The following is a 14449-nucleotide window of genomic DNA, read 5'->3' as shown; positions in this document are numbered from 1 at the left end:
AACATTTGAACCTTCCATACATATATTTGTTTTTCTCGTATTCTCGTAATTGATGAAATCAAACGGGATGTTTTAGCATCAATTTTGATTTTTTTACCAAACAGGATATATTATAAAATTCATATTAAGCGCGTTGATGTACTAATAAACTAATATGATATATAAATGAGTTAACCTAATAAAAAAATTTAAGTTCGAAATTATCCAATTTAGAATTTTGTTAATGTAACATGGCTAGCTAACTCGTAGTAGGTACAGTCAAATCTGTTGACCTGAACATTAAAATAATGACAAACAATTTTAATTTATGTGACCTGATGATATTTATGTATTTTTTTTGTGTCTGTGCTGACCCTGTAAGTTTTCATAATATGATGAACTAGTATATTATTTCCCAACTAACTTTTAACTTTCTTTTATTATATTAGACTCATTTTTTTCAGATTGAATACTACAAGTTATCATTTATGAATATCATCACCAAATTATGATATTTAATGATTAATTTAAAACTACGATAATATTGAGTCAATTTATTTAAATTTAAAATAAATATTTTTAAATAGTCAATTTAAAAATTAGTTATCTAAAAAGTAAAATATTTTTTTTAAAAGTAAAAATTAATTATTTTTAAAAATAAAAAGATTACAAAGTGAGAGACGACAAATTTTATTTAAATTATATAAAAATCTATTTAATATTATAATATAATAAATTAGAGAATCTATCATAATTAACTTGGTTAAGACTTATTAGAACTTTTGTTAGACCATAACAACATTTGATGTGACTATTGACTTCGCCTACTTTTCTTACATACTTTATTTACACATATTTTTCTCCCTATTATTTTTTTCTATCCTCATTGCATGAGACACCAAAATATTACTTGTTGAATGATTCAGTTGATTCGTAACATCTTAGATGTTTTTTCAATCAAAATTAAAATTGTATTTTAATAATCCGCGTAAAACAAGGTTTTATTAAATTTTATCTCATAGGAAAAATAATACACAGACACCTTTTAAAACTCAAACATTCATCCCATATATTAAAAATATTTGTCCGTGTATTTTTCTTTTATTAGACATTAAACAGTAAAATAATATATTATATACACTTTAAATATTTTTGTACATTGCACATGTATCAACCTTCTATCACATATTATCAAGATAGACTACTCTAAAATTAACTAAAAAATAAAATACATATATACATGTGTGTATCCTAAGTTTTATGATTTAGTTTACATGATAATCTGAAATTCAAGGTTTGAATATAAATTACTTTAAATAATTCATAAATAATTATCCAGTAATTTTGGCTCCTAATAAAATTATTTCTTATGGAGAACTTAGAAAATGTCCAGAATCTACACCTACTTCATCTTACTTGGGTGCCACCTTCCACTTCTTTTTATATATATTCCTTCTCTGCAAACTCTTATCATTCAATTACACTTCCATCACAGAACCAACAACCTTAATCAAACCACCATCACCACCATGGCCACCCAACTGCTCCTCACGCTGTTCCTTCTCTCTTTCACCCTCACCACCATCAAAGCAGAGGACACTGGCTTCGTGGGCACAGTGGATCCCAAATCCCTAGGCCTCAACAAGAAACAAACCCTAAGCCACTTCAGATTCTACTGGCACGACATCATAAGCGGCTCCAACGCCACAGCCGTACAGATCATCGAGCCACTTCCCAAGTACAACACCACCACCTCCTTCGGCTCCGTCACCGTGACGGACAACGCCTTGACCCTGGGACCCGAACTGAGCTCCAAGGTGGTGGGAAGATCCGAAGGAATCTACGCCCTGACGTCGCAGTCGCAGGTTACTCTGCTCATGGTGATGAACTTTGCCTTGTCGGAAGGGAAGTACAACGGGAGCGCCATAACTATCGTGGGGAGGAACGTGGCCTATGAAGAAGCCAAAGAGTTGCCTGTGATTGGTGGAAGTGGGGTTTTCAAGTTTGCTACAGGGTATGCTAAGGCAAAGACCTACTACTTTGACCCCAAAACTGGTGATGCTACCACTGAGTACAACATCTATGTTTTCCATTACTGATTCTTCCATGCTTTGCTTTGTCTTCTCACAGTTTTATTTTCTTTACCTTGTCTTTTTGTTTAGATTTTAGTTGTTTCTGATCAATTTCTAGCTGGTACTCATATGATTTGTACTTGCTGTTTCAATAAGAATAAGAATAATAATTGAGTTATTTTAGGTTCCACGGTGTCTTTTTTTTTAAAAATTATATTTGTGCATGGAGTTTATTTAAACTTAAAATAAGTGTTTTTAGAATAAGTATTTTTGAACGAAATAAATTATTTTAAAAGAAGACTAAATTTACTTATATTAAAATTTAATGAAAACTGTTTATTTTTAAAATAAATGAGATCAATACAGAAAATAATATACGTATCTTAATAAAAAAAATAAGTACAAATAAACCGTTAATTATTAGAGTGGTTGTATAAATATTTATTATTTGAAATACTCGATTACTTTTTTCTTTTTCTGATTATCAACAATTTAATAAAAAAATATTTCCTTATATTTATCATACGATAATATAATTTTTTTTTCATTATAGTTTTAATTTAATCAACATAGAAAGAGAAAAATCAATTGTAATAACAGAAAAGAGGTGATGTCCACATTCAAACAATAAATTAAAATTTTAATTAACCTAAAAGTATACTAAAAATAGAAAGAAAAAAATTAAGAAATTACTATTATTAAAAAATAGAGGAAGTAATATTGTTTCACTTTATATAAATTATTGTGATATCTTTATTTGGATTATTTTTATAGTAGGACTTTTGTCTCAATATTCTAAGGCAGGGTTAATGAAAGTCTTTGACTACATTTTTTATTTCTGATGTTTTATAATAAATAATGATAAAGTTTTTTTTAATTTGAATTGCTATCTGACTCTCGAATTGATTTTTAGTTTCTCTCAACAACTCTCTAAATTTATATGAATATTGAAAGAAAAATAACCAATACAAATTGACTACTTCAACAGCTCATAAATTCAAATGAGATGGAATGAACAAATCAAACTCTATTATACACATATTTCGTTTAATGTGAACTGACTTAGCAAACCGATCACTGGCCCAAGTCAGAGGTTTCGAGTCAGAATAATATTTTTAATCAAAATATTCATAAAGTTCCTATAAGACCAACTGTTTTAAAAAATAATAAAAATTTACTAAAATGGTTAATTAGTTTTTAATTGACCAAGGATCAACTGGTAAATATTAAGAATTTAGTTAGGAACTAAATTTTATTTATTAAAAAATTTAGAGACTAAATTGTTAATGACCAAAATTTAGAAACTAAATTGTGAATGACAAAAATTAATTAATAATTAAGTTATAATTAATATAAAATATTTAGAGATGATTTTGAAATTTAAGAAAATTTAAAAATTAATAATTATAGAAATTATTTGTTTTCTAAACTTACTTTTACTCTAACTTTAACTAATTTTCACGGGAAGTTTTGAGATTTGAAATTTTTTCATCCTACTTATTTAAATAGTAAAATAAAATAACATGTTCCTATCTCTTGTTGCAATCTTCTCGTTTTTTCGGTCTTTCGGTTAGTTTTCTTTCGGCTGGATCGCCTTTGATTCTGGACACGATGGGAGAGTACCTGCGAACACACTCTGACGATCAAGTCAGTCCGAGAGCTAGGTACCAGAAGAGTAGGGAGTGAATAGTTACCTTGAGTGTTGTGCCTCTTCTGCTATTTATACTGCTCTAGATGGGCTATGGCTGTTATGGGCCAGCTTTAGGGTCCAAACGAAGGCCCAATTGTGCCTTAACCGTGCTTATCACCTAAGTTGGCTTGTTTATACCTAATTACGTGTTTAGCTTTGCATCTTGTTGTCTAGTCGGCTTTATCGTCTGGTCGGCCTTTCGGCCATCCGGTAGTACATATGCCCCTCAGGCTCGAGTGAGTTGGTTTAAACGTAACGTAGAGTCAAATTTTCGTGAGTGTTCGCAGGCCGAGTGTGTTTGTAATTGCTTTGTTGCTGGATGTCGAGTGTGGTGACTTGACCTCGAGGCACGTGTACATGTAGTGGTGAAAGATGTACGCTAGATGTAATCTTTGACCGAGAGGTTTTCTTTCGAACTCTCTTGTCCGAGAGGCCGAGAGGTTTTTCTTTCGTAATCTCGGCAGGGATTCACTTGGGTGAATTCTTCCTTGGCCGAGAGGTTTTCTTTCGAGCTCTCTTGGCCGAGAGGTTTTTCTTTCGTACTCCCGGTAAGGATTCACTTGGGTGAATTCTTCCTTGGCCGAGAGGTTTTCTTTCGAACTCTCTTGGCCGAGAGGCCGAGAGGTTTCTCTTTCGTACTCTCGGCAGGGATTCACTTGGGTGAATTCTTCCTTGGGCGAGAGGTTTCTTTCGAACTCTCTTGGCCGAGAGGTTTTTCTTTCGTACTCTCGGCAGGGATTCACTTGGGTGAATTCTTCTTTGGCCTAGAGGTTTTCTTTCGAACTCTCTTGGCCGATAGGTTTTTCTTTCATACCCTGGACAGAGATTCACTTGGGTGAATTCTTCCTTGGTCGAGAGGTTTTCTTTCGAACTCTCTTAGCCGAAAGGTTTTTCTTTCGCACTCTCGACAAGGATTCACTTGGGTGAATTCTTCCTTGGCCGAGAGACTTTCTTTTGTACTCTCTTGGCCGAGAGGTTTTTCTTTCGTACTTCACTTGGGTGAATTCTTCCTTGGCCGAGAGGTTTTCTTTCGAACTCTCTTGGCTGAGAGGCCGAGAGGTTTTTCTTTCGTACTCCCGGCAGGGATTCACTTGGGTGAATTCTTCCTTGGCCGAGAGGTTTCTTTTGAACTCTCTTGGCCGAGAGGTTTTTCTTTCGTACTCTCGGCAGGGATTCACTTGGGGGAATTCTTCCTTGGCCGAGAGGTTTTTCTTTCGTACTCTCGGCAGGGATTCACTTGGGTGAATTCTTCCTTGGCCGAGAGGTTTTCTTTCGAACTCTCTTGGCCGAGAGGCCGAGAGGTTTTTCTTTCGTACTCCCGGCAGGGATTCACTTGGGTGAATTCTTCCTTGGCCGAGAGGTTTTCTTTCGAACTCTCTTGGTCGAGATGCCAATAGGTTTTTCTTTCGTACTCCCGGCAGGGATTCATTTGGGTGAATTCTTCCTTGGCCGAGAGGTTTCTTTCGAACTCTCTTGGCCGAGAGGTTTTTCTTTCGTACTCTCGGCAGGGATTCACTTTGGTGAATTCTTCCTTGGCCAAGAGGTTTCTTTCGAACTCTCTTGGCCGAGAGGTTTTTCTTTCGTACTCTCGGCAGGGGTTCACTTTGTTGAATTCTTCCTTGGCCGATAGGTTTTCTTTCAAAGGAATTCATACGTAGCTGGTAAGTCTGATTTCATTAAATGTGGTGCCTCGTTAAAACCAACTTCAATAAAAAACCCTTGGGAAAAAAGATTGGAGGTAGGAAAGAGTACACCCTTAATACATATCAGCTAAAATACATTTTCAAATGACTGGCGTTCCACGTCCTGGGAACTTCCCGACCATTGAACTGTTCTAGGCGGTATGCGCCGTTTTGAAGATTTTCTTTGACCTTGAAGGGTCCTTCCCAATTTGCATTGAACTTTCCTTCTGCTGGGACTTTGCGAGCTTCTCCTTTCATCCTCCAAACCAGGTCTCCCTCTCGGCATTGAGGGCTTCTTCCATGACTCTCGACCTTTCGACCGTCAGGGGGGTGTAACAGGTGAAACGCGGTTCTTTGGGAAAATCTCTAGGCTTCCCGAATTGTGTTGGTTTGCTCTTGTCACCCATCCTCTCGGGTTCATCAAGTGCCTGAGTCTTGTTTCAGAATTCTTTCAACTCCTCCAACTGCATGTATTTGGTGGCTCTTTGGCGCAACTCATCCAATGTCGTGGCCAGCTACATGCATAAACTATCTGTGAGCGGTCCCGACTTTAGTGCAGTTACCATGTGGTGCATCGCCACTTCGGGACTTAGGTTTCGTATGTCCAAAGCCATCTTGCTAAATCTGCCCATAAAGGCCCTCAAGGACTCTGACTTCTCTTGTCGGATATTCACTAAGGCGATCGAAGTGAGGTGGTGTGGTCGACTGGTAGTGAATTGAGCTCCGAACATAGTTGGAAGTGTGTCAAAACAATCTATGGATTGAGTCGGTAGTCAGGTTAACCAGCTTAAGGCTGCCCCCTTAAGAGAGGTGGGAAATATTCGACACCATAGCGCGTCTTCTGCTGTGTGCAAGCCAACCTGGGTTAGGTACGCGTTCACATGTTCGTTTGGGTATGTGGTTCCATCATACTTATCCAACGTGGGATTGTTCCAAGTTCCCGGCAAAGGAATTTCAAGGATGGTTTCAGCAAAGGGGCTTCTTCGGGGAGTCGTGCCTAACGCGTTAGTTGAGGTCGGTCTGACATTTTCTTGATATGAACTCCCGACCTCATGTATATCCGTGTTCGCGTTGTCCCCCGGGGGGATATCATCCACGGCCTCCGAGATATCCGGCTTCTCGGTGAGCTTTTATTTCATCCGGGCATTCTCCTTTCTCAAAGTTTCCATCTCCTCCTCACTCCTTCCCTTTATTCCTCTAATTTTTTCTTCGCTTTTCTTTTGCAACAACTCCATCTCCTTCCGTATCTTCAAGATTAATGCCATAGGATATGGGTGACTGGTTTCCTCTTGCGCATTCCTATCGTTGCCCGTCATGTTCCTCGTAGTTACCATGTGGATATTTCGTGGGGTTTTCTTTCGGCCCCACGGTGGGCGCCAAAATGTTCCTACAAGACCTAAACCCTACAGAACACTTCCTCTTGTTGCAATCTTCTCTTCTTTTCGTTCTTTCGGTTAGTCTTTCAGCTGGATCTCCTTTGATTCTAGACACAATGGGGGGAGTACCTGCGAAGACACTCCGACGATCAAGTCAGTCCGAGAGCTAGGTACCAGAAGAGTAGGGAGTGAATAGTTACCTTGAGTGTTATGCCTCTTCTGCTATTTATACTGCTATAGATGGGCTATGGCTGCTATGGGCCTGCTTTAGGGTCCAAACGAAGGCCCAATTAACCATGCTTATCACCTAAGTTGGCTTGTTTATACCTAATTACGTGTTTAGCTTTGCATCTTGTCATCTAATCGGCTTTGTCGTCTCGTCGGCCTTTCGACCATCTGGTAGTACATAACATTTTTCATAAAAGTAGACTAAAAGTCAAATTCACAACTATACTTTTTTCATTTTTAATAAGCTCTACATATGAAACAATTTTAAATCCTTAAAGCCTTAAAAAACAATTTATTTCATAATAATATGAAATAGTTATCAACTATAACAACGTAAAAAAAAGCCCACAGATCCCTCCCCCACGGTTCTTCTCCCAATTTCTTTCACTCTTCATCTCTCTCAAGTTATATTCTCTTTCTTTTCTTTTCATTTTTTCTCGCAATCTTCATCTATTTTAGAATTTGATCGCACCATGGTGTAGCTGAGAAGTTAAGGAACATTACTACTCAGTCAGATTTTTAAATAGAGTAAGTTCATTTTTGCTCTAAAGATCATTTATTCCATGTTTTCCTTAGGATTTAGTCATCAATATTTGTGGGGTCAGTTGAGAAGAGTAATTCTCTCAACTTATTTTACTATATACTGAATTTCTGTTCTATTTGGATAACTTGCATTAGGCCCTTAAATCTTGAAGTTTATCTAGATTGAGGGGGTAAAATTTTAGAATTTGCTTGGAAATCAAGTAATTAAGGTAAAGGAAGTTAACTTTAATTTTTAATAGCACCCTAGACTAGAAGATCTGAATGTGGAGGGAAAGTGGTCCCCAGTTTCAATTTCTCTTGCACTGATACTATTTGATAAAATTGTTTGATTTTATGTAGTGGGAACATGTATAAATATTAGATTTTGATAGTTTGGAAGTTAAATATTGTTTTTGATATTGGAAAAGTTTTTTAATGTTATGAATTTGTAAATGTTATGTGATTGTGATATGCATTATATATGAATAATGAAAATTGTATGAAATTGATGTCATACATTTGGGATAATGTATGAGTTGTTGTTTGATGATACATTAAGTATGAAAAACCTATGTTTAACAAAGATCTACTGGCTTCACTGATGATCTAAGTCATATAGACTAGTCAGGTGGTGAGAAGCTAAGAGGGAGTTCATACACATCGGGTCCCATTGTAGAGACTTGGTATTGGATGTTTGAACTTATCATGATCCTTTCTATTAGATTCGCTGGTAATCTTTGGATCAGGTGTTAGTCTCTGGTAGGGGCATACTTAATTAGTCTTCTGGACGATGATGGATTCATGTGTATTAAGTGGGATTGAAATGATGAAATTCAATGATTGTGATTGAAAATAGATTCATGTGTGGTCTATATGAATCATGAAATTGGTTTATATAAATGATTAGTTTAATTGGTTCTTTTTGCATGAATTAGATATGTTATGGAAATTCTTTTCACTAGTTTACCTTTGTTTTTCTTGTTGTGTTTGAACTGCAATGATTGTACTACGTACACGAGCATATGATCTTACGAGTGTGAGAGTGTCGGGAAGATTTTAGGATGTTGTTTTGAAATTTATGTTGTAAATATTGGTATTTCTGTAAACTTTAATCATGTAATAGAAATATTTTGAAAAACTCCAAATTGATATAGAAACCAGTAGAACTTTTATTTTAATAGTTATTTTCTGGAATGTTACATCAACCAACTTTTACATTTCATTAATGATAACTTAATTAATGTAATACCTTAATTATTAGGGTTTAGAGTTACTTAGATAGAGACCCTATACATAATAGATTAATTAATTAGTCCCTATTCATATGGTAATTCAAATGTTTGTATTGACTTAAGCATGCGACACGCCTGGTCAACTATGGCATGGCTTTGGCCAAGTTCGCTTAACTTAACCATCACACCAGAGAAAACCTCTTGCACTAGCTGAGAAAAAAAAAATCTAGTGTACTTTAAAGTGAGCAATGCAAATGTGCTAGAGTATTCATTCCTAATATATCATATTAAGAACAAAACTAGTAAAAAAATCTTTATATATATAACCTTATGCAAAATTTCATTAAATTTAATAATTACTATAAAAATAACCTTATATATGTCTGTATACTAGGTTTAACCCGTGCATTGTACGGAAAGAAATATAAGATATAATTATTTATGAAATATTAATAATATATTAATAAATAAATAAATAATTTTAATTTATACAAGGTATAATTTGAATATTTTTTTTCAATAAAGATACATGAAGTGTCTTACAATGTAAATATTTATGCTTTTATGTTAAAACATTAGGTTTCTGTTTTCCTTAAATTTGTGTTGAGCATATCACATTATACTAACACATTAACAATAACACATTATATATAAAAATATATAATATAATCACAGGTTAAAAAAATACTACAAAGTACAAAATAATAATTTGGTAAATTAAATGATACGAATGTGATAATAATCACAAAATGAACAATATTTAAGTGTTAAAAATAATAAGTATACCTAAATAATTGTTCAAAGAGGAAAGCATAGATTATAGTTCAAAAACTTTTCTGAAATTCGAAATAATGGTGTGATTGTGGAATGGTGTACAATTTATAAGTTATTTATATTATAAATTAATTAATAATTAATTATAATTCAGAACTAATAAATATAAAAAAATAAATTAGTTCATAATATCTATCTATATATATAAATAATACAAAACAATATTACAATAGAAAGGGAAAAGACTCTTCACGGTATAACAAAATAATAAACATTTTCATCATAATAATAATTACAATAATAATAATTACAATAATAATAATTACAAATGACGTGACAATTTTCAGGGTTTAGGTATACATTTTTAATGTGAAATGAAAAACTCTTATGAAATGAAAAACTCTTATGAGGGAACAGATAAATCTAATCTAATTCATTTAATCTTCCTGCTACATATTCATTATTTACTCCATAATTTATAACTTAGTCATTACATTCTAATATTTTTAGATCTTAATATATTATATATTATTTTATATATTATTATATTATATATTATTTTATGAATATTAATATTATATTAATTAAAAATATTTTACTATAAATATTAATATATTTACTTACACTTATACTTATATATATATATATATATATATATATATATATATATTATATTAAGATCTAAAAATGTAAAAAAATAGTAAATATATATTAATATTAATATATTAGTATATTAATATATTAAGATCTACAAATGTAAAAAATATTAATAATATTAATATATTAAATACTAAATTATTAATGAAACGACACAATTGTTGGCGACAGTGAGGAAAACCTAAACGTTTCACATATGCTATTTATAGGTATGGTTACTCAGATTATTATATACTCAAAATTTTATTTCATTGTTTGTGTTGTGTAAGTCCTTCCGCGTCTGCTTTTCCTATTCCTCTTTTGCTTTCTTCCTTTCAATTACCATGAACACATCAATGGCAATTGCTGAGTAGATTGCCAGACTTGATACTAAAGGCCTCTTCTGGATGATGAATGTTACGGGTAAGGTATGTGTTTTTGTGGTTTCTGTTGTTATATTTTCTTTTGCACAGTTAAATGTGTTTCTTAAAATTTCAAAAGGAACTAGGTGAACAATGTGTAAGGATCTAGAAAATAACCTTAGAGTAGAATTGGTACATTTCAAATGATACCTGAATATTTTATTATTAAAATGAAAAAAACATATAAATAGAAAATTCAATTATTCAGGTTTCATTTTAAAAGAACCATCATCTCTTTAAAAAGTTTTCTTTCCCATTTCCTTTCTCTTCTCTCTAAGATTTTAACATCCTCGCTCATCAATTTGACGATCGGAGTACGCCATTAGACTCTTGGCAGCAAAGACTACAAGACTGCCCAATCAGAATCTGTGATAGAGTAAGTTCATTTTTGTCCGTTTTTCCTTTCATTCCCTTCTTTCTGATTCTGACCTCGATTATCAGTTTGACGATCGAGTTTGCCATTGAACTCATGACAATGTGCACTACAAGATTGCCCGATCAGAATCTCAAATAGAGTAAGTTCATTTTTTTACTCTTTTCTTTGAGTCAAATTTTGAACTTGTTAGATTGTCTCTGTCTATGTTTTTCATGTAAATCTTTTAGCTTCAGGGTGAATATATGTTACCTTAGGGTCTTAGTGATATAGTTAGATTTTTTATCAGGACTTTGTGGTGCTGGTTAATTATCTTTAAACTTTTGGTAGATTTGAAGCTCTTAGTGAGCATTTTCTCAAGTAAAGGTAAGGGAAGCTAGTCTTATTCTTTTAAATTAGAACCCTAGGTTAGAAGATCTGAATGTGGGGGTGACATGTCACCAGTTCCAATTTTTGCTTGCAGGATTGTCTCTTTTGAAAAGTAAAGTAATATATTGACTGAAATGGTTGATTCTAAATATTTTATATTGATTTTAAGTTGAATAAGTTGTTGAAAGTGTTTGTGATTGAAAATTGAAAGTGTTTGAATGAATACAAGTGATTTGAACTGTTTTTTAATATTTTGTTGAATTACTTAAATGAGATATTTGATGAAAAGTGGTTGTTTGATTTTAGATGATGATTGATTTAAAGAACATATATTTGGAACTTATTATGTGTTTAAGTGAATTTTTAAATATATTTGAATTGTTTAGAAAAGTTTAAAATATGATATGATTGAATGATGCATTGATGTGTTACATGAGATATGAAATGATGTGAAAGTGAGATCAAACATAGTATTTTCAGGAAAGGAAATATCGTGTTGAGATTGTTGTTAGGGTATATTGATATGTTAGGCTCGTAATGAGACATCCTGACTCTACTGATATAATGGAATCACATAGACGAAGTTATTCAGTTGGTGAGAGTCGATGGAGGTTCATATGAATTTGTTTATGGTTTGAAATATAATCTGGTCTTTCAGGTCATGAATTTACCCTGTCATACTAGATTATGAGATATTGAGATATTTATGTGCATGGTTGTGTAGATTCACATCGAGTAGTATGACAGGTGCAGGTCTCAGGATTCTAATTTCAATATACAAGTCTTTCGAAAGTAGTGTCAAGTGTCTGAGTATGTGAGTCAATAAAGATCTTACATGAATAATGTGGATGATAATTGTGATAGACACTTGATGACTTTGTGTAAATTATGAGAATTTGATGGATTATGTTTGTTCTTAAAAGTTAAATTTATATTAGAATTCTTAAAAATAGCTAGCTTACCCTGTGCTTTGTTTTGTGTTTGTTTTTCTTTAGTCTATGATGATTGTGTTAATTTACACGGGAGTAGATGAAGTTGCAGGTAATAGAGCTCCTCAGTGAGCAACTAGATGAACAAATGTTTTTATGTTGAATGTTTTGTTTGTAAACTCCTGTGTATATATTAAATCCCTATGAAGAGGGGTATCTTTTTGAGATACAAGTATGAGAAAGTAGTATATGTTTATTTGTTAATTAGATATTGCTTGTTTTACTGTTATTTTATTATATATGGGTAAAATTAAGGATGTTACTTATGGTATCAAAGTTGTTCGAATCTTAGGAGACCTAAGGGTTATAGGGTTGTTTGTGTGTGCTTTAGTTGATTTGTTAGTGAAATTAGATGGTTATTAAAAATAAATAAATAAATTTTAAAGATTTCTCTTAAATCTTTGCTTTGTGCTTTATAGATGGCTCTTAGACCTCCTACCCCTCTTCAACCTTCTTTTGAGATGAACCAGATTCTAAGGGCTATTGAGATGATGGCAAATGCTATCCAACAAAAAAATATGACAATGGCTCAAAATCATCAGGCAACAATGCATCATTGGGAGACTGCTAGATCTTTAGGGCAACCTCCTGCCCTGAGGATAAGAAATTGGTTTTTGCTACATATTTGTTGTCTGGAGAAGCAAAGTTCTGGTGGATGGGAGCTCAATAAATGATGGAAGCCAGAGTTGAAGTATTAGGCTGGGAGAGTTTCAGAGTGAGGTTTCTGGAGAAATACTTTCCAGATAGTGCAAGGTTTGTAAAGGAAGCTGAATTTCTTAGATTGGAACAGGGAGAGATGTTAGTGAATGCATATGCTACTAGGTTTGAGTACCTAGCCAGATTCTACACCCAAGCTACCTCTGAGGCTTGGAGGTGTAGGAAGTTTGAAGAAGGTTTAAAACATGAGCTGAAGAAGATCATAGCACGTATGTGCATCAAAGAGTTTCCTGCCTTAGTGGAGAAGGCGAAGATGGTGGAGACCTTGGAAAAGGGTGATTCCAGGATGATCAGGTCACACTCAAGATGGTCTTTTAGTGGGAAAGCCAAGGTGCAACATCCACAACACAAGCCTTATGCTAGACCTCCACAACAGAAGACAGGAGCAGCTCCACCCCAGTTTCAGCAACGACAGCCGTGGAGACCCAGATGTTCCCTTTGTGGTGGACCACATACCACCAGTGTGTGTTCAAAGGGGGCTACAGAGAAAAGATGTTATGCATGCCAAAAGGTGGGACATGTTGCTAGAGATTGTCCTAACAGAAATAGGATAACTCCATCAGGCGGTTCTCAACAGTTTAAGAGTGAAGGAAATAGACCTTAGGCAACAGGGAGAGTGTTTGCTATGTCAGGAGCTGAAGCATCTCAATCAGGTAATTTGGTACAAGGTGTTTGTTATATAGCTAATAGATGTGTAAAAGCTTTGTTTGATTCTGGAGCAACACACTCTTTTGTGTCAAGTTTGTGTGTAGCTGAGTTGGGTCTTCTAGTGAGGGAATTGTCGTTTGAACTGTTGGTCTCTACACCAGCATCAGGAAAATTTTTGACCTCTACAGTTTGCTCTGAATATCCAGTAATAGTAGAGGGATGCATGTTCAAAATAAATTTGATAGATCTGGATGTTATCCTAAGGATGGATTGGTTATCTGCCAATCACATTCTCATAGATTGTGATCAACAAAAAGTAGTGTTTTCAAAGTCCAAGAAGTCATATGTGATGTCTGCTCAGCATGTGTGGTCGGAATTGAAATAAGGATCAAGGTGTTTTTTAATCTTAACTCAGATGGAAGTTAAAAATGAAGAAGAAATGAGTAGTATACATGTGGTGAAGGATTTCATGGATGTATTTCTAGAAGAAATACTTGGATTACCTCCTAAGAGAGAAGTAGAATTCTCTATTGATTTGGTACCTGAAGTTGGACTAGTGTCAATGGGACCTTACAGAATGACTCCAACCGAGTTGATTGAACTAAAGAAGCAAGTTGAAGATTTGTTAGAGAAACAATTCATCAAGCCAAATGTATCTCCATGGGGGGCTACCGTGCTTCTAGTTATAAAGAAAGATGGAGGGTCTCGTTTGTGAGTAGATTACAGGCAGTTGAATAAAT

At 34.0% G+C, this 14449-nt stretch overlaps 2 protein-coding genes across 2 annotated transcripts; both read left to right on the top strand.

Moving 5' to 3' along the window:
• The first annotated feature begins 1365 nt into the window (after nucleotides 1-1365).
• On the top strand, nucleotides 1366-2239 carry LOC137818197 (dirigent protein 22). The gene has a single exon (XM_068621472.1). The coding sequence runs from the start codon at nucleotides 1509-1511 to the stop codon at nucleotides 2076-2078; it is 570 nt and encodes a 189-aa protein (XP_068477573.1). The 5' UTR covers nucleotides 1366-1508; the 3' UTR covers nucleotides 2079-2239.
• A 10778-nt stretch (nucleotides 2240-13017) lies between these two features.
• LOC137814618 (uncharacterized) lies at nucleotides 13018-13665 on the top strand. Its single transcript, XM_068617447.1, has one exon. It carries the CDS (start codon nucleotides 13018-13020, stop codon nucleotides 13663-13665), a length of 648 nt encoding a protein of 215 aa, XP_068473548.1.
• Nucleotides 13666-14449: the final 784 nt, after the last annotated feature.

Source organism: Phaseolus vulgaris, chromosome 10 (genome assembly GCF_051622355.1).
Source record: "Phaseolus vulgaris cultivar YP4 chromosome 10, ASM5162235v1, whole genome shotgun sequence".
In the NCBI taxonomy this organism is placed as follows: domain Eukaryota; kingdom Viridiplantae; phylum Streptophyta; class Magnoliopsida; order Fabales; family Fabaceae; genus Phaseolus; species Phaseolus vulgaris.
This window is presented reverse-complemented; position numbering and strand designations above follow the sequence as displayed.